General features: G+C 36.1%; 1 protein-coding gene across 1 annotated transcript in view; it reads left to right on the forward strand.

The window, feature by feature from the left end:
* SLC39A8 (solute carrier family 39 member 8) overlaps positions 1–17,925 on the forward strand; it is a 28,317-nt gene extending 10,392 nt beyond the window's left edge. Inside the window, exons 4-10 of the mRNA XM_026847934.1 lie at positions 1,610–1,778; positions 6,923–7,092; positions 7,634–7,756; positions 8,908–9,075; positions 13,788–13,995; positions 14,486–14,670; positions 17,297–17,925. Of these exons, the coding sequence (XP_026703735.1) occupies positions 1,610–1,778; positions 6,923–7,092; positions 7,634–7,756; positions 8,908–9,075; positions 13,788–13,995; positions 14,486–14,670; positions 17,297–17,443 (1,170 nt within the window). The 3' untranslated portion in view covers positions 17,444–17,925. The remainder of the gene's footprint in view (positions 1–1,609; positions 1,779–6,922; positions 7,093–7,633; positions 7,757–8,907; positions 9,076–13,787; positions 13,996–14,485; positions 14,671–17,296) is intronic.
* Positions 17,926–19,544: the final 1,619 nt, after the last annotated feature.

Consider the following 19,544-nt stretch of genomic DNA (forward strand, 5'->3'; position numbering starts at 1 on the left):
ATTTCCATTGAGCTTAAATGGAGCAACGTGCTTTAAAACAGAAAAACATTTTCTGTTATCAAGCTATGTTTATTTTATATGTGATACTTTGACGTTAACACTGACACCGAAAGATAAAAGTATATGCAAGTCTTCAAGGTCTCATGGCCTTAACAAAATTTATCCTTATGTTTAAGTACAAGCATGTACTTAAGTGTTCTGCTAGACTGGCTCAGTAAAGAGGAAGGACAGAAACATCCTGGATATAATCTAAAAGTCACTTGAATTGGTCTGCATGTTCTCTTCTTCCAAGCTAAATCAGAAATAGTCACGTTCAAATGGTGTGTGTATGCCTTTCACCTTTGGACGATATTAGAAAAATATTTATTAACGGGAAGTGGAAGCAGCTTTGGTGAAGTAAATGGCTTGCAGTTGCTTTGGCTTATCTCTAGAAGGAATTTGCTTTACAAATAATAATCTTGAATTATTGGAGAAGTGCTGTGGAATCTGAAGGCTAGCAAAACTGCAAAGTGCAGGGAGTGACCATTTGTTTTTATTTTGCTAAGGCTTCCAGTGCTCTATTTTTGCAGCCAGACTGAGATTTGCTACAGGGAGGGTGATGCTTTAACAATTTCTCATATGGAAAGAAAACATTTGACTTTTTGTCTTTTGAGACTCAGCCTTGGTATGTGTTTGTGTACAGAAATAAGCCAAATCACTTTTGTTTACACCCCAAAAATAACACTTTTTTTCATATCGATCATTGTAGGGAACGTGAATAAACAGAAAGTGTTAGATGAAAGATTACAGTGGTATAGAATATTCCATATTAAAATACTCATTTTTTCTGCGGATGTATATTTGAAGGTATTTCATGTTATGTCTTTTATCTTTTTTTGTTGAAAATAACGAACAAAGCAACCAGCCCTGACCCTGGTCTGGTTTAGCCTACTGCTAAGTACATTTTATCCTTGACGTGTTAGATACTGGTACATCCTGAGCTGAGGGCAAAGTGAAGATCTGAAATAACTTTATCTTATTGGAGTATGGGATGGTTTTACAGAACAATGTTTGCTGGCAACAATTATTGCTATAAAAATTAATGAAAAATGTTGAGTGCTGCTAATATTTAGATCATTTTAAAACAGCTAATTTGGGGAGATAAATAGACATTGTTGCAAAGTAGAAGTGGTCACTTACATGAATAAGCAGTCACTGAATTAGAAAACATTTTTTGACATACTCTGTCACTGAGATTTTTACCTATGTCTAGTCTGCTCTTAAATTTAATTATTTTGTAATTACATGAGATTTTAATTACTTTGAAGCTATTTTTCCAAATAAGTCATGCAGTTTAACTGTCCTGGTTCATAGGGCATAAGATCTGCAAATGTCCATTTAAAATATGTTTCACTTGTTTGTGATTTATGTTATTTAAAATACTTTGAATCACTTCTGTTCACATTAAGTGATCACAGTGTTTTCATGCACAGCATACAAACAGTGTGTGCACTTCCTTGAAAATGAATTACGGTATTATCCTGTTGTAATTCTTGGATTTCTAAGTGTATGTCTTCAATTGTGGTTTTGCATTAATGTATTAAGTTGGCAAAATCCCTTTTTGTTTCAGTGCTTGACTGGCGAGGAAATTTTTTCTTTGCATGGGATACCAAACAACAGTCATGTATCAAATTCAAGCTTCCCTACGATATGTCCTGCTGTTTTGCAACAGCTAATTTTTCACCCGTGCGATCATCAGGAAGACTTTCTGGATACGTCTAAACCACATTCTTTACAAGGTTAGTTAATATTAATTGCATTAATACTGTGACTGGAGTGGGGTTTTCTTATGGGAATAGTAAGCATTTAGCTATACCTAGCAGGAACGTCTTGTTTAGGAGAGTATAGTTGTAAAGTTGGAATATAAAATCCAGTTTCAGGTTAGTGGGCTATGTAAACAAATATCCTGTCTCCTGACAGTGATCTATTAAGAATGTTTTAAAGAAAGGTGAAAGAACTGAGTAGCTAGTTATGGAATAGTTTGTCCATTACGTGAATAATGGCTTGTGCCTTGAAGCATAAGGACTCTTGCAAATAGCTGGTTAATAGGAGAGAAGATGGGAGTACAGAAGGGAAGTTTGTGCAGGTGATTTGCAGTGGGAAATCAGACTTAATGGGATGTGCATGTATCAAGGCAACTCAGAGTAAAATTATTAGGGGACTGCATTTGAGTGGAATTATTTGCAGGTGGGAGTCATGACATCAGAGGAGCCAGTGACTGTTTTATTGAGGAAAAATGCTCATATTGAAAAAATATGAAACTCTGACTCCCGCTTTCATGTCACCTTCTGTGCTGCCCCCTCCACATGCAACATCGTCGCATGGCTGAGTAGCCTTAATCTTGCTTTCTCTTATTTTTCTCACTATTATTTCTGTACTTACTGTGCACAGAACTGTACAGTGCAATAAAAAAATGTGGGACAGGGAAGATGTAGCTGGTTAATGAAGTCACTTGTTGCACTGGTAAGGATCAAATATGTAATGGCCTATTTATTTGACTCATTATTCCAAACAAATTTATTGTTCCAAGGAATTAATCTGATTTAAAGTTAGAAGTTAGGATGTTGGATGAGCAGGTGCCTAATGTCAGTATTCATGAGTAGAGATACAGCAGGTTTTTTCTTAACTTTTGAAATATTAGTACTAGTAACATTCTGATTAATATAAGTGATTATTAAGAATTATATATCATCCCTAAAACTTACCTGTGTTAGCGAATAATTAGAATTATATTTCATTAATCACTGAAACCATGGCATCAATTACCATGGTTGTTCTAGATTGCTTATATCACATGAGGAGGGTACATATCATCAAGGTGACCATAATATCTGCACAGGAGGGTAGGATCTGTCTTTCTTTTTTGTTTGTTTGTTTTTTTGTTTGTTTGTTTGGGGCTGTTTAAGTAGGTTGTGCATGGAAATCTTGACATATAGTTAACCTTTGAAGCTATTTATGCTATCCCACTTGTTTGTTTTTTTTTTCTTTTTGAATCCTGCCAGCTCAGAAGTAATGTCCAGTAGCCAGATAAGCAAGGCAGCCTTCTCTCTGCCCCTCTCTTGGCTGCGGTGCAAGAAATCTGCAAGACCCATGGTTAGGGTATTTTAAAACCACAAGTGTATGAGGCTGGGACACACAGTGGTACCTATTTTGAAAGGCCCGGTGCCAAATGCAGATGTTCATTTACACACACTCCCACCCCATCACAAAATGAATCTGTATTGTGGCAGAATTGAGACGAGCTGATTTAAATTACTGACTATGAAGCAAAATCCTCTATGTGTGTTTCCAGCTGTGCTTATGTGAATTTTCTGCCCAGGGACTCCCACACACTTAACAATATTGTGTCTTCCAAAATATGAACCGACCAGACATACAGAAGAAATTAGTACATTAGGCTTTATGGGACAGATCCTTGCAAAAAAAAAAAAAAAAATGCTGCCGAAGCAGATTAGAAGTTAAAAGGCAGCATATAGCATGTCTTTTGCCTTGGGGTTTGTATAACTCATATCTAACCTAACTGACCTTTTGAGACACACTCATGTGCCTCCCTTTCTTGCTTCTCTGAAAGATGATAGGGAGGTGTATAGAGCTGCATGAAATAGCTGGAAATGCCCAGTGGCATTCTCTCTGTCCAAGATGAACAGATTCAGTGCTCTCTGCTTGGCTTCTTCAGAAAGGTATTCATACCCTAATTTCCTCTTCATCCCAGGACAGGGCTAAGGAAGAGCTTGAGCTTGCCTCAGCAAGGCCCAGAGCATTCCTCCCCAATTCTTACAAGGAACAGTGCCGAGCAATGGTGTCCTGAAGGGGGCATCTTGCATTCCTGTCAGGTTTTTTGGTTTCTTTGGGTTTTTTTTTTTTGACTTCTGTGGCTTTGGATATCTTGGCTGTCTCTTTGTTGGGGCTATAATTATAGAGACAGAAAGAATAATGGTAGTTGGCAAAAGCTGACCATGCCACCAGTCTTGGGGGAAGAGAGTGTGTGTTTTTAGCACATCCCTGCTCTGATACATAAAGTCAGACTAGTCAGCTTTGAGATGCATGGACTCATGAAAAGCTTAGTGTAGATGGAGTCTTAGTGAATAAAACCAATTTTAAGACAGTGGTGCATGCATGATATTGTGAAATACAGTGTATAAAGCAGGAACTTTGGCAACATGGGTTGTCTTGGAATGTTACCATGTTATCACTTCCCCCTCTCCACCCCCCCCAAGCTGTGGTAATTTTCTTGAAGTACCAGTTCCTGTAATTATGTGGTAGTTATTTTGTTTGTTTGTTTCCTTTCCAATTACACTTTAGGTCTTTCTGAACTCAAAAAAACACTTGTCAGAAGGCCCAGGAGTTTCCTGGAGAATGTCTAAGAAAGATCTCAGATTATTTTATTCCTTTAAAAATTTCACTAGTTTTAGCTATTCTCCATACTACTGAGGCTCGTTGCAGGATGTATAAAATGCCTAGGATGGATAATAATTTATTCTTTCATTGTCTGAGGTTATTTAATCGATTATTTCAATTCTTCCTCATTCTTCCACTTCGGGTGAGTAAATCAGAAACAAAATATCAGTATGTAAAATCCCAAGTTCCTTGGGCCATCCAGATTTAGTACAGATAAAAGTAAAGTGACATCTTTATTTTGTCACCCCTAATCTTTGATAAATCAGGAATAAGAAAGGCTCTTCCTTGTACTTTTTTTTTTTTTGTGACAAAAGGGGATACTACATACCAGTGGATTAGAGTATGTACCTACTTGTGAGCACAGTTCCTTTAGTACATTATGAGACATCTCCCATTGCATTAAGCATACAAAATGGTGACAACTGTATCATTTATAACACGTACTTCAAGTTGTGTCCCACTATGTTTTGCTGTTTTGAGCAAAGAGTACAAGCATGAAAGTTAGACCATTTGTTAGTGAAGCATAGAGTATTGTGAGAACTTCTCTCAAACTTTGCAGTAACTGCTTTTTCTGTGCTTGATTTTAAGCTCCATTCTCCTATCATTTTTGATATCCACGGATCTACACACACAATTTGTAAATTTATCCTCCTTTTGTTTTAAAAAGTAATTACTATTGGCTTTTTTATTGTAATTTTAAAAACTTGTTCTAATTTCCTGTGTCTGATGAAGTAATTTGGGCAAGACCTCTAAATGCTTCATATCTGATAAATAGTTTTTATTTTGTTAACTCAGTTTAAAATGTACATATTGCACAGAATAATGTGTAGGAGTTGTCTGTATACTAAACTGAAAGCGACTCCTGCTTCTATAGTAATCCCAAACTGTAAACAGTAGTTTGTGACTCATTATGGCATTGGAAGCTCGTTTGTTTATTATAGATTTGATTTCAAAAAGATACAAGTTCAGTTGTAATTTATTTTAATGGAAATTAACCTCCTGTGTAGATTAATGGATCTACCCATATATAGTTGTGTGGCTTTCTCTCTCCAAAATGGCAAATTAATGTTCTAGTTGGCAATGATTTATCTTCTGCAAATGCTTTAAATGTTTCTAATGCTTTCTGTTCTTGACATAATATAAAATTCATTACATATAAAAATTGTGACACTGTGCAAACAAAGTAGAGCCATTTCAGTTGCAGGTGAGGAATCTAGTTCAGTGTGTTTGCCGATTGTATTGTAGGAAGGTTAGGATGCAGATCGTAATCTGATCTGTTAGTTTTTGCTCTGCAGAAAGGAGTTTATGAAATCTTCTCTACATGTATTATTATAAGCTTTACAATATGTACCTTTCTGGATTATACCAAACTGTTCTCATATAGCAAACATTGTGTTGGCTTTGATTATTATTTGTAGGTAATTTTTACAGACAAGCCCACTTTCTGTGTGGATTACTTTGTGATTCTGTGACATTGTTTGATTGCAGCATTGTAGACCTCTTCAGTGCAACCTCTAGAGCTTTTCTCTGTACTCACAGGGACTTGAGATGTCACTGGGAAAAATGGTAGTTGTGCGTAGAGGTACAACTTTGAGATACCTATGAAGAACAGCAACCCCACCCCCAACCTGTAATTCAGAATCCAGAATAATTATGGCATGGCTTTGTTCAAGTCTTGGTATCTGAACTCTAGAATTCTGAGACTATGCTTATGATGAAGGAAGCTAAGTTACGGTGAACCCTGGTGCATTTGCCACTTCTTAGAAAAGGCTTTCCCCATTATTTACCTAAATCACTAGAACATCTTTTTTTTTATATGCTTTAATTTCTCTATTATAATTGTCTCTATTATCAGCTATCTGCTACCTCACCAGTTGGATAAGCAGTGGTGGGCAGCATTTTTAGCCAGCAGAACTACTTTGCATTAGAGGAGGAGAAGGAGCATTAGGAACAGAAATTTACCACCTCAAGATGATTTGAAGGAGTCGTCTTTTATCAGGAAGGATTTTTTTTTTTTGATCTAGCACAGCCAAGACAGCAGACTTTCAATCTTTGGGTTGTTTAGGAGTAAATGGCAATTAGATCTATAACCCTGGAACTAATTAGAATTTTTCTCTTATGTCTGTGCTATGGCTACTTTGACTGTTGGCCTAAGCCTTTAATTTTTACTCTTCAGTGACTGTAGAGACACCTGATTTATACTAGCAGCAGATAGGCTATCCCAGATCTCACACTAGCACAGTTTCCATTTTTAATATGGTAGCCCCAGACAGTGTTTCCAGATACTTATTTTCCTTAGATACGCATTTTAAGTATCCATGCATTTTAAGATTTTTATATTTGTGAAGTATAATTTCAACCAGGGAACCATTCTTTTTCCCAATTCCTTGCCTATTAAAAAAATTCCAGCTGTTAAAAAAATCACAAACATCCTGAAGTGGGTGTTATACTGAAATATTTTCTATTTCTGCTTGTTTATCCACAGTTTGGGGATTTGGATTCCTGGCTGTGACTATCATTAACTTGGCATCACTTCTGGGATTGATTTTAACTCCCCTCTTAAAGAAGTCATATTTTCCCAAGGTTTTAACCTACTTTGTGGGCTTGGCCATTGGTACTCTTTTTTCTAATGCAATTTTTCAGCTCATTCCAGAGGTAAGCAAAGGGAATCATTATTTGGTTTGCATACCAGTTACTAAAATGTATTAATTTTAGAAGCATGCTGCAGTGGGGTTCTGCATGTGGGTTGCAATCTCCAAAGAGTTGTGGGCGGGCTTCAGTGCCATTAGCTACCATCTCTTTCTGACTAGGTGAGCAGAGCCATTAAGATCTATGTCTAGTTGTGCCATGCAAAAGACCAAGGACTGTTCTGCCTCTAGACAGTAAGAGAAATGCATTGGATAAAATTCTAGTGAACTTTAATGTGCTACAGGTTAGACCCTCCTCATCTTGCACATTGCTACTACATTCCACATAAAAAAGTTCTACTAAATTAAAACACTGTTAACATTTAATCCAATTTAAAAAAATAATCTAAAAGATCAGTATCTTTTGTAATTTCAGCCTCATGGAAACTCATGGTCAGTAGAGAGACTGTATTTTAGAGGAGTACCTGTTGGGGGTTGTGTGTGTTTGTTTTTCTGGAAATGTACTAAGATTGCAAACTAATATGCATTGCTTTTTTCTTCACTGTTAGGCATTTGGGTTTGACCCGAAAGTAGATAATTATATTGAGAAAGCAGTTGCTGTCTTTGGTGGATTCTATATTCTCTTCTTTGTGGAGAGGATTCTTAAAGTGACATTGAAGATCTATAACCAGGTAACAAAACATATCACTAACTGAACGAGCCTTGCCTTAAAGTACATGTTATAGTTTATGAAATACTTGATAGTTTAATACAATGTGGGCTTTCTTCCATTTTATCTGAGGAATTCAGCCTTACCATATGTTCTGAAATATCTGTTTAAAATCTGTATTTTTGGATAGGGGAAGCAATGTCACTTTTTTGAGGGGGTTATAAGCAGAGCTGGGAATAGAATCCAGATGAGAGCAACTGACAGCAGACCACACTCACAATGGCCAAGTTGTTGCTGTGCTAGATAAACACATCAGAAAAAAAGTGGAAATATGTAAGAGCTGGAAAGACTTGAGTCTGCCCCTGGAGCTCCACTTTGGGCAGGAGAAATCAATGTGACTTATATGCCTTCTTAGTCATCTGTAAAGTGTAACTGTGCTGACAGTGCCTGAATCTCACCTTCAGTAACTTCAGCTCTGTGTTTCCCCATGCTCTGATACACAGACCTGCTTTAGTGACACTGCAGTTATCCCTGTTGCACAGTGCTCTGCTTGCTACTCATACATCTGAGTACTTTTCTGTGTACTCAGATGAGAGAGGTTGAATTTGTCTGAGAAGGCCCTCTCAAAATTTTTGGTCCTCTCTGCTCATGTCTTGTGATGAAAACTGTCCTGTCTTCCTACTCTTACCTCACTTAAGGTCCCTCTTCCCAAAATGTTGCTGATATTGAAGATTATGAAGATCAACTGGCCCTTGTTTGTAATAACTGCACAAAAAAAAAAAAAAAAAAAAAAGGGAAAATTAGTTTGTCCCACTTCATTTTTGGGAACAGTTGACAAAGTCTGATAAGCTCTATTTGACAGGCAGCTGTAAATAAGTAGCAGATGTTTATCACTTATGGTCAGGTGTTCAGCTTGGAAGGTTCTGTATAAAGGTATAAAAATGAAAAATCCCCACAGGTATTCTGATTAACTAAGAGATAAGTTAGGTACTTAGATACGTTTGAGTTAATTTAAATGTTTACTGCAGCCCATTTAAACATTTACTTGGTGTTGAAAGCAAGGCAGCATGAATAGGATGCCCCCACCTTTTCCTTTTTGGTCTCTATTTTCTTAGGTTTGTTATTTTACTTTTGTTTTAATTAGCTACCTTTTTATTTATTTGTCTAATCTAGACTGGCCATAATGACTCCGAAAATGGTGAACAGAATTGTTCTCAGGATAAGAGTAACCCGCCCAAACCACTATCATCCATCAATGGGGGCACGTGTTATGCAAATTCAGCTGTCATAGAGAGCAATGGAAATCTTGGTTTTGACAGCATCAGTGTGGTCTCAGCACAGGTATGAAAATTGTGTTACTTATTTTATCCCTGCCAATCATGTTAAGCCTATCTGAGGGGAGAGTTAATATGAATTTTTATTACTTCTGTCAAGTGTTTGTAAATTTACAGTTTAGAGCTTGCTTGAGCCCTATGAAAAAAATGTGGCGATTTGAGGCAAACTTACAGAAGCTGAATGATGCATTCAATGTAGCCAACAGAAAAGAGCTAATTGATATCAGTGTTGGAATGGGTACAACAGAGGTATATATTCAGATAATTCAGTTAATTTTGGTTATGTTGTTGATACTGTTTTGCTTAAAGAGTGATAGTGTGTTTTAGTGTTGATACATATTGTGTTCCTGACTACATAAAGTGTGACAACCTGATTCCTCCAAATTGATGATTAATGAAGAAAACTAATACAGTAACTTTCATGCAGTATATTGTGAGCACTGCTTGTGCTAGTCCGGTATATTTGGATACTGTGGAAATTATGGAGGTAATATGTTGAGACAGAAGCCATTCCTCCTGGTTTAAGTATTATTCTTTTTTCAGATTTGCTCTCTATGTTTCTCTGCGTTCATTTTTATACTACAAATACAACTTCCTTCTGTCTGAGAAGAAAACAGAAGCAGAAAGTTGGTGTCCTTCTTTATTTCTTTCCTTGTACTGGGAGGAGCAATACTGTCCCTTATTTTAAAAAAATAAGAACACATAGAAACAATTCACTGATGGCTAAGGCAGATTTTTTTTTATAGTAGAGATTTCTGTTTTACCACCCATGTTCTTTAGACAGTAAATTGTTTGTGGTGAGGAGGCAGAGGCAGGCCCTATCAGCCGGGAGAGAATCTGAGAGATCTGCATTGACCCTGCAGGTTCACCAGGGCATTTGATGCACACAGTTTAAAGTACCAAAATTGTACCTGTCCTTGCTGTAGAAATGTCATGAATTGTCGTGGATACAAATGTGGTGGAGAAGCATGCTTAGTAATTAAAATTGCATGGGCACCAAGACGGAATTAATATTATAAATGTCCCTAAACTGTATTTTGTAGATTTATAAAACATACCGAAGAACCCTCCACTCTTGGCAGAGGCAGTCAGTATGAGAGTTTTTCTGCCCTGTTTACCAGAATTTTTATCTGGACCTATTCCATTATTACATTTTGGCTAGCCATCTGCTTACACATAACAAACACAACAAAATCATAGCATGTATTATAATAATAAAATGTAACTATATAGCATTCATTTCTAGCAACTAGTTTAGATGCAGTGCTTGTGATCATAAAGTGTTGTAGGTCACCCCAAGATCCTTTGTGGGATACTCATACATCTTTTACATTGTCTTGACTTTAAGAACATAAAATTTCACAAAGGCTCTTCTCTACTTATTGTTCGTATGAAAATTCACGCTTTCCATTCTTTCTTTCCCTCCATTTCTCCAAAGCTGGGAAGAGAATATGTTGTATTAAAACCTCCTAACAGTGTAAAATTCACTCTGGAGCCAAGGCTGGTGGCAAGGAAGTCTCAGTGGCAGATAGCCCACTGCTGATATTGGAGGTATCAACAAAAAAGCCATCATTATTCTTTTCCTTCTCCAGGCAGGTTCAGAGGGGACAGATAGCCTTCAGAGTCATCAGGGGGCAGGGGAGGGCCAAGGTGTCTGAGGGATTTTGGGGCAGTTAGAGTAGTGCCATGAAGGTAGGTATGCATTTAACTTAACAGGCATTTGCTGTTTATGCAGGAACCATTTGGCATAAGCCAACACATACCTAATAGAATTTTAATGTGTCCTTGTAAGCTAAAGCTTATTAGAGAGGGCAAACACAGCCAATTCCTAGAAACCCAATTCCTAGTTTTTAGACTACAGTTGTTCTGCATTTTGAAAGATTGGATGAAGAAAGTAATTTTTAGAATTAAATCAATACTGTTCACCTAAATTAATTGCAATTACTTAAAAAAATTTTAAAAGTACATAGATAAAACAACCCAAACCTCAGCACATTTTGAGTCAGTTCTGTTCTTGATTAATTCAACAGCTAATTCTTAATAACATCTTGTTACTCAGTGTTCATTTTCTTCACAGATGCATGGAAAGTTCAGCACGTATATTTGTAAACTATTTATTTCAACAAAAAAGCCCTTCAGGTTTTTATGTTTTTCATACATATGCAATGCTCAAGACTGTTATTGGAATTCTCAGCTGTGCAGCTGGTACCAGAAAAGGGTGTTTTACTTAGTTCTGTGTCTAAGCCTGTTATGCCCCCACAGCCCTCAGAAAAGTGTAGGCACACACATGGTTCCCACATAAAACAAATGTGCATTGATGGGAACAAACATAAGCAAGCATGTACAGGTGACATTTTTGCACTTTTGTGTCATCTGCTCAGTGTTTTCATTTCTCTTTTAGGAATTTTCGTCCTAATAAACTCTTTTCATAAAACCATTGATTTTTTGGAGATGCTTGGCATTTGATGTGAGATTTTTTTCAGTAGTAGGAAGTCTTCACAGAACAAAAACTGTCACCATGTCTCTTTCTTATGTGTAATAGGAGTTGCTAATATACCTTTTCAAAATACAGTCTTCTGAGATTAATATTGTTGCTTTATGAGAAAATACTTGCTGGTGTTGTTGGGGTTTGTGTGTGTGTGGTTTCCAAAAGAACGGTGTTCTTTTTTTGTAGTTAAATGAATGAATTATTCAAATGAAAATCTGTGCATTGTCTCAAACTCCATTTCCTCAGTGAAGCTAGAAACATGCCCAAGAAAGATGTGCTTTTGGCAGAAATCAGGACGATCTACAAAACAGTACTTCCATCAGTTCTTAGAAAGCTTGAAGGATGGTCACCAGTGAACAAAGAAAAATGTAGGGGAACAGAAGTTCAGCTCAGGGAGCTGGATGAATAGGTGGAAGAGCTTTGCTAATTGTATTTGGATTTTCTTATACTTTTTTTAAACTTCTTTTTACTTCCAGTTACCTAATATATGTATTTTATGTGTCTTGCTTTGTAATATTTCTGTCTTGAAGTAAAGTTCAAGTTGTTTTTGTGGATTGAGAGGTCTGTTACTCATAAGTGATCCTATCTCAAACAAAATTAGTATAGGTACAAATTAATCATCCCCAAAATATGATTGGCATTACTTGTGTGTTAGATGAAATGTTGAGAGGAAAACCTCCAAAAACTGAAGGCAAGCATGTAGTACAAGTCTAAAGCCTGTGTGTTTGAGTCATCAGGGAAACTCTCCAATTTTTGGATCCATTGCTCATTTTCACACCATAGAAGTATTATTTCAGGGCTTCCTGTGCACTGAATAGGAGCTATAAGTGTGCTTTGTGGCAGTTGTGGCACTACTCAACCAAGGTGTTATTAGTTACGAGTTCCAAGTGGTGCAATAGGCATATGACTCAAATTCCTGTCCTGTTCCAGTGCAGCTCCTACATACAAGGATGTCAGATAAGAGTCTGGTGAGCAAATCATCAGACAGAACTTACTGCTCTGTCATTAAAGATTTTGTAAGAATTTATTAATCATTATATTTCCATGAAGTTCAAAATTTAGTTGCCTGGTAGTGTTTGCATTTGATATGGCAAAACTAAAAAAATTTGCAGTGTTCTTTTTAATAACTAAGGAAAATTGCTTGTAGTAATCTGTGACCTTTTCATAAGGAGGAAGAGCTGGTATTTTACACCCTTCTCCTGCAAGAGAAGTAGTGTATAAATATGTCTATGGGCACACAGATGTATATACTACTGCTTAACATGTATATATTACTGCTTATGTATTCCAGTAAGTTTTTTTTTTTTTTTTTTTTTTTTTAGGGGGGGATATACTATAATTCTTGTAAATGTTGTGTAACTACAGTACATGTGTGTACAGAAATTTATCAGAATGGATCATTAGGACTTTTTTAGAGGAGATTAGTTTGTGCTCCAGGCTAAAATGGCAGTTCCTTTTATCTACTTCAAGTTTTTCATTATTTTGTGGCACCTCATGTATAAATTACTTCTACTTCTGGGAGGAGTTACTGAGATCCCTGGTGTGTATGGGCATCACAATTTAATATTAGTTTGTTGCTTTCATGCTCTGAGCCTTCAACTTGCACAGTCAGAATTACACACTGCTGTTTTTATTAAACATGTGCTCTGTAGAAACTTATTTGAATAGCTGGACTTGACTGTCATTGCCCAAAATTAGCAATAAAGTTTAGTATCTGGATGTGTGTCTGTATTCACATATACCTGGCTGTTGTGGCTGAGTGTGTCTCTGAGAGTGTGATGTACTGTCAGTATGTAACTGGTCCAGATGTAGTTTGGGTAGGAAATACAGATGCTGTCAGTCACTGTGATCAGACCCTTCTGACTCTACATGCTTAATAGAGGTCGCTGAGGAGGCTGTGAGGAGCCTTGGCACTCTTAATCTGACAGAGACTCCAGGGAGGCATTTGGACCACTATGGTCAGAACTGCTTTCTGTCTCAGCTGAAGGGCATTCAGGTAAAGCTTTGTAGTCAGAAAAATGATTGGGCCCTGCGTGTTAACTTGTTGAAACAGAAAATGTTTGCTGCTGCTACTTATGCCTTTTGCTTCTTGGACCAAGCATTTTGGTCTTCATATGCAGCAGTGTTTTATTTTATGCTTGGCATTCATTTAAAGACAGAAGTGTGATTCACTGGCTTCTTTATTCAGTGTTTTATGAAATTGCTCTATTGTGTTTTTTTTTTTTTTTCAGGACGAGGCCACCCAAGGCAGCTTGTGCAAGTGTCTTCACGGGCGTCCACTGTCCAAGATTGGGACCATTGCTTGGATGGTAACACTGAGTGATGCTGTACATAATTTCATAGATGGTTTGGCTATTGGTGCTTCTTTCACTTTGTCTCTGCTTCAAGGCCTTAGTACCTCCATAGCCATCTTATGTGAAGAGTTTCCTCACGAACTGGGTAAGAAACTTCATTCAGCATGTTGTTTTCTATGGAAATCTTTGTTGTAGGAGGCTGTGCTGCCCAAAAGTTGGCATAGATAGAAAGTTTAGACAATTTAATGGGGGGAAAAAAAAAAATCAAAAACTTCCCAAGCACCAAAATGCATGTCTAGCACAGGAAGTTCCCAAGCACAGGTGGGTGGAAGCTGTGTTTATATATTAAAGACCTATTAATTGCCCTGTTCATGTATGCTACATACACTGTTAATTTTTTTACATCATTATAGGTGGTTCTGTGTTCCTGTGCTCTTAGTTCAATTGTGTATCACCTGCTTGCTTTAGAATATTACAGTTTCTTTAGTATTGAAGGGAAATCCTCATCAATTACTTGAATGAAGAAAACCAGGGGATTATAATTTATATACAAATAATATATTTTCTTCAGACTTCCTTTGAAATCAGAAAATAATCACAGTATTGTTTTCTGAAGATTTTTTTTTTTCTTTTAGGGGATTTTGTCATATTGCTTAATGCAGGAATGAGTACTCGGCAGGCTCTGTTTTTCAACTTTCTGTCTGCATGTTCCTGTTACCTTGGGATGGCTTTTGGTATATTGGTAGGCAACAACTTTGCTCCTAACATCATCTTTGCTGTAGCTGGTGGAATGTTCCTGTACATCTCTTTGGCAGATATGGTGAGATATAATTTCATTTTCAGTTATTTATTTTTCTGCAAGAAAACAAAGACTGCACTAAGTCTCTCCAGTAGAATTTAGTATTTTGACCCTCTCATGCCAGTGTCATCTAATTATTATTAGACCTTAAATCACCAATTATAACCTTAATAGAGATGTACAAATAGTTATGCTTATTCATGAAACATGAAAGCCTTTCACTTCACAAATAGGGCTGATCAGATTATTGCTGAAGAGTTTGAGAGACAAGCTTTTAATGAATTTGAGCTGGTTTTATCAAAGAATAAAAGTGTATAAATACTTTGTTTCTGCATCTTAAAGTGGAAAAGTGTTTTACCTCATTATTTTTAAAAGGTTTATTTGTCTATTTAAACCATATTTTGAAAGAAAAGATAGGTAAACAAAATGAAACAAAATACTCGGTTTTGAGTTGAAGGAAAGGTGGTGTGTGACCACAGTGATAATTTGGGATTTTAATAATTTTGAGATTGTTTAAGTGAAAAACCTGACTTAAATTCTGGTTTAAATTAACAGTGCCAGACCCAGTTTCTTGGTTCAGACTAAAAAAATTTGCTGAACTCTATTCAGAACAGTCTGTCTATTTTTTAAAGTATGCTAGAAGATGTAAGCCAAAGAAATTGTGCTAAGATCCAGATCAGATTTAGACCTTGGGAAATAAAACCTGGATTCACAGGCAGTCATCATTGTTCCATAATGTACTCTTATGATGATGTTTTATCTGAAAATGAGAGAGATCTTTCAAGATTTTAAAGTTTTATTATGTTTAATTCAGTGTGGTAATAACAGATGTACTGCAAAGGTCTTTACAGCTGCCACATGAGAATCCATTTGTGTGTAAAACTGGAAGAGCAAGGCCTGAATTTAGAAAGGTTTGAGACCCCAGTCTGGTTCTATATGCATTTCAGAACTGTCATATAGTCATAGTGACTATTTCATTAAATACTGTTATGATTTAGGTAATAATGTAGGATTTAATAAGTAATAATGTTAAATGAACAATATAAATAGTTTATTTTACAAGTTTGCAATACCTGAATTGCTAATGCTTTTCATTTATTTTTCACTCATATAATGAATAGTAGTGCACTCACCTATGATGTATAAAACTCATGGCATAAATTTAGAGTGGCTCAACTTAAATTTGTTATTAAATCCATCAAAGTAGGTAACATGCTTTTCTTTGTATCTGTTGTCCTGTTCTCTCTGTTTCTTTCTGTCTCTCTCCCTGCCCCTCTTCCCCAATCTCTCTTTTTCTAGGTATTTGGATTGTTATCAGTTACCTATCTGAATTTTTCTTCCCCCTGAAAAGTCTGAAATAGGGTATTCAAGTGCTCTGTACAGAGATCTGGCTTTCCACTTTCTGTTATGATTTTCACACACTTCTGGTTTGCTTGTCCAGAAGCAGGTAGGATTAACTAGAATGTCATTCTTTCCTCCTTTTCTTTTTGCTGTTCTGTTTTCCTCTAGTATTGGCATAGTCCAACCTCTGCCAGTAAAATCACTGTGTGGTGAGGCTGTGGGCACGTGAGAATGTGTACACTGAGGTGTGTGCACAAATGAGTCTTGCTGTATGGCATGAAGCTGATCTGGTTTGTTGTCTTTGCCTCTTGTGCAAGAGGATTACGGAGTTCTGGAGTCATTTTTGGGAAGGTTTGGCTGCTTCTCGCTAACCTTAGTCTGTTCTTCAAGAATTGCATTACCTTCAAGGGCTGTTTTTGCCTTGTGAGATCAAAGAAAGATATGGTTTCCGAGTCACCCAGACTGAAGGTTTCTAACCTAATGCTGAAATATACAGTCTTCATTGCATTCTGGCTATACTACTCTCAGAGCAACAGAAGAGTTTAAAGTTTATTTGAGTATGTTTGTCAAAATCCACTGCAGTTGACTTTATCTGCAGCAAACCCATAGCCCAAATCACCCCATACAGGAGACTTTATCGCTAGTGTTTGCCATCACCTCCATTGGCTCAGAGGAAGTATCTTTGTTTCTGTAGGGGTTTTTTTCTGTATTATGTTACTATTAAGATGCATGTTATGGAATGAAGAATCCCTTCATTGCACTGTATTTTAATATTGCATGTGTTACCACCAGTTTTACAACATTATTCTTCTTCCTTGCTTTAGCACTTCCTCATCAGCCCACCAGACCTATTTGTAACAGATTTCTTACTTCTAAGGGGTTGTCTGTGTTTTCAGCTTCACTTCGTTTACTTATAGATAAATCATGAGAATCCTAATCTTCCATTTCCTGAACAAGGATTTCTCTGTTAGTACTAGTGAAGGAAGAAACACAACATTTAGCAATACAAGGGCAGCTGCCCCTAGCAACATGTAGACAACAATTGGACCTTATGAAACTGCTGGAATCAAAAAGAGGAAATTTGCATGAGAGATGCATTAGAGAGGAACAAAACAATATTTCAGTTTACAATCCTTAGTGATGTGGTTTTTCAGGGTAGTTGGGGTGACCTGTTCCTGGGACGGCCTGCACTTTCTATTAGTTCTAATACTCAGTCCCAAGTCAATATGGTTCAGTTTTTAATACCTTAAGTTATGCACACTACCACGAGATGGCAATACTTACCTAAAAATATTCCTTTTTTCAGTTCCCAGAGATGAACGATATGCTGCGAGAGAAAGTGACAGGAAGAAAGATGGATCTCACATTCTTTCTTATTCAGAATGCTGGTTTACTGACAGGGTTTACTGCTATACTGTTGATTACCTTGTATGCAGGAAATATTCAGCTGTGATAATGCAAGTGAAAATGGAATCAGTACTGAAGACTTCAAGTAAATTACAAATGGAAGACACTTGAAATCCATAAAGGGACATTCATTTAATCGACTTGGTCTTGAAACGGCGACAAGTCCTGTCCTATCCCTCTTACTTCAAATACAGGAAATTATTCTTTAGGATTTGCAGTCAATTCAAATAGTAAGAGCTGTCAACTTCAATACTATGCCAAAGAATGGATTCTAATATGTCTGATAATTTTAAGTAGAAATAAAAATATCTGAACTGTCATAGAGAAAGGATGTTACTTGGCCAGTAGAATTCTGTAGTACATGCAACTCAAGACCAAATGAAAGCTGAGGTCTAAGGTGCTTATTTAAAAGAAAATAATGGAGTCTTATATCCCTTTTTAACTGTGATGAAGGCAAGCAGTTTCAAAACTGGTAAATTTTCATGATTTTCATGCAGTATTTGTCTGTGTAACATCCCCTTCCCTCAGGGAAAAAAAAAAATCAAACTATTTCAGAATAGGTACTAATGAAGATAAGATTTTTAATTACCAATTAACACTGGAAGGAAAGATACTGGTTTACTGCTTTTGATCTTTTCTCTTTACAATTGCACTAGGGAATTGTTGATTTATTTTGTGAACCACTTTAATTAGAGGGAACCTGTGTTAAATTTATGACAACTAATCAACTCCATAATATTTTAGAAACATTGACTATTTAGAAAATGTTCAGGCATTTTGTATTTTATTAAAATTATAATGTTTTATATTTAAGTTCCACAAATATCCCTTTTAAAAAAAAAATCAGTATTTTGGGTTAAAATTTTTAAAGATTTATTGTTACTTTTACAAAGTGGAATTTAGAAAAAAAAATGCTAAAATCAACATTCCAGTAAGCTTTTCTGTAATTTAAATAGGTTTTTTTGTGTGCAGTTGGGTGAAGTGATACTAAAATATACAAACTCTTATCACAATTGGTTGCATGTGAACTTTCTAAAATCATGCTTATATGTATGAGTTCTTCTGAAATAAATAATTCAGCTACTCTGGTGTTGTAAGATGTGTGCAAGAAAATTCATAAAATAATATATTCTATTTCAGTCACTACTGAGCTTTGAAAGAAGCATAGTAATTCTGTAGTAAGATACTTTTCTCATTGTTTTTTAGGCAAGTTTTACAACTTCAAAGAAGATACTGTTTCTTGACATTTTCTGGCAGTAGGAAGGGACAAATCTTTTATTTTGAATTCACTATTAAAATATATTTTATCAGGTAAAGGATTTATTTTAATATTTTACTTGAATCTCATCTGTAATTACATTAGATAAAATAACTTCTTTAGGTGTCTGGTTGATAAAAACTTTAAGGGAAACTGCACAGTAGTTGTAAATTATACTTATTTTAAAACATAAATGTTAAAATGTAGTTATAGTAGTCAATGATATTTGCTGTATGGAAAAAGCATTTATTAGTCACTTTATGCCCTCTTAGTTTCTGTGAAGAAGAGTCCACCCGCTCCATGTTCTTTCCTTTAATTCTTTCTTTTGTTGATTCCTTGGGTATAGCTGTTTGTAAACGCTACTTTTGTGTGTGACAAGAACATAATACAGTAACTATGAATGTTCATTGACTTCTAAAACCATTTGACCATTCCTAGTTCATCAGATTGTGATCATAATACACCTGCATGGTACTTTTCACCTTTAAATCCTTTAAACATTTGCTGTTTTCTTGGGGTAGGGGAAGGTATTCTGTGTTAGCAGTACTGTTGTAGATAGTATACTGTTGTAAACAGATCACTGTTTTAAAGTTTCCTCTTTTTTCATGATGTGGTTCATGAGCCAAGCATACACACTGAAGTGCATTTCACTAGACACCAGTAAATTTCACGACCACAAAACCCCCACACCTATAAAAGACAGTAAAGAAGGAAGAACAATTGATTTGGGAGCCAAAGGCTTATAAAGAACAATAACATGGACAAAGGATAAACCCTAGAGTTCTTCTGATCCCTTGAGGAAGGTATATGCAGAAAAGTAAAATGGTCTATGGAAGAAAACTGTGAAAAATGCAGTACATAATTACTGTCTATGATTTCAGGAAACAAT

The sequence above is a fragment of the Athene cunicularia genome (assembly GCF_003259725.1).
Source record: "Athene cunicularia isolate RWA chromosome 4 unlocalized genomic scaffold, athCun1 chr4_part2, whole genome shotgun sequence".
Taxonomy (NCBI): Eukaryota; Metazoa; Chordata; class Aves; order Strigiformes; family Strigidae; genus Athene; species Athene cunicularia.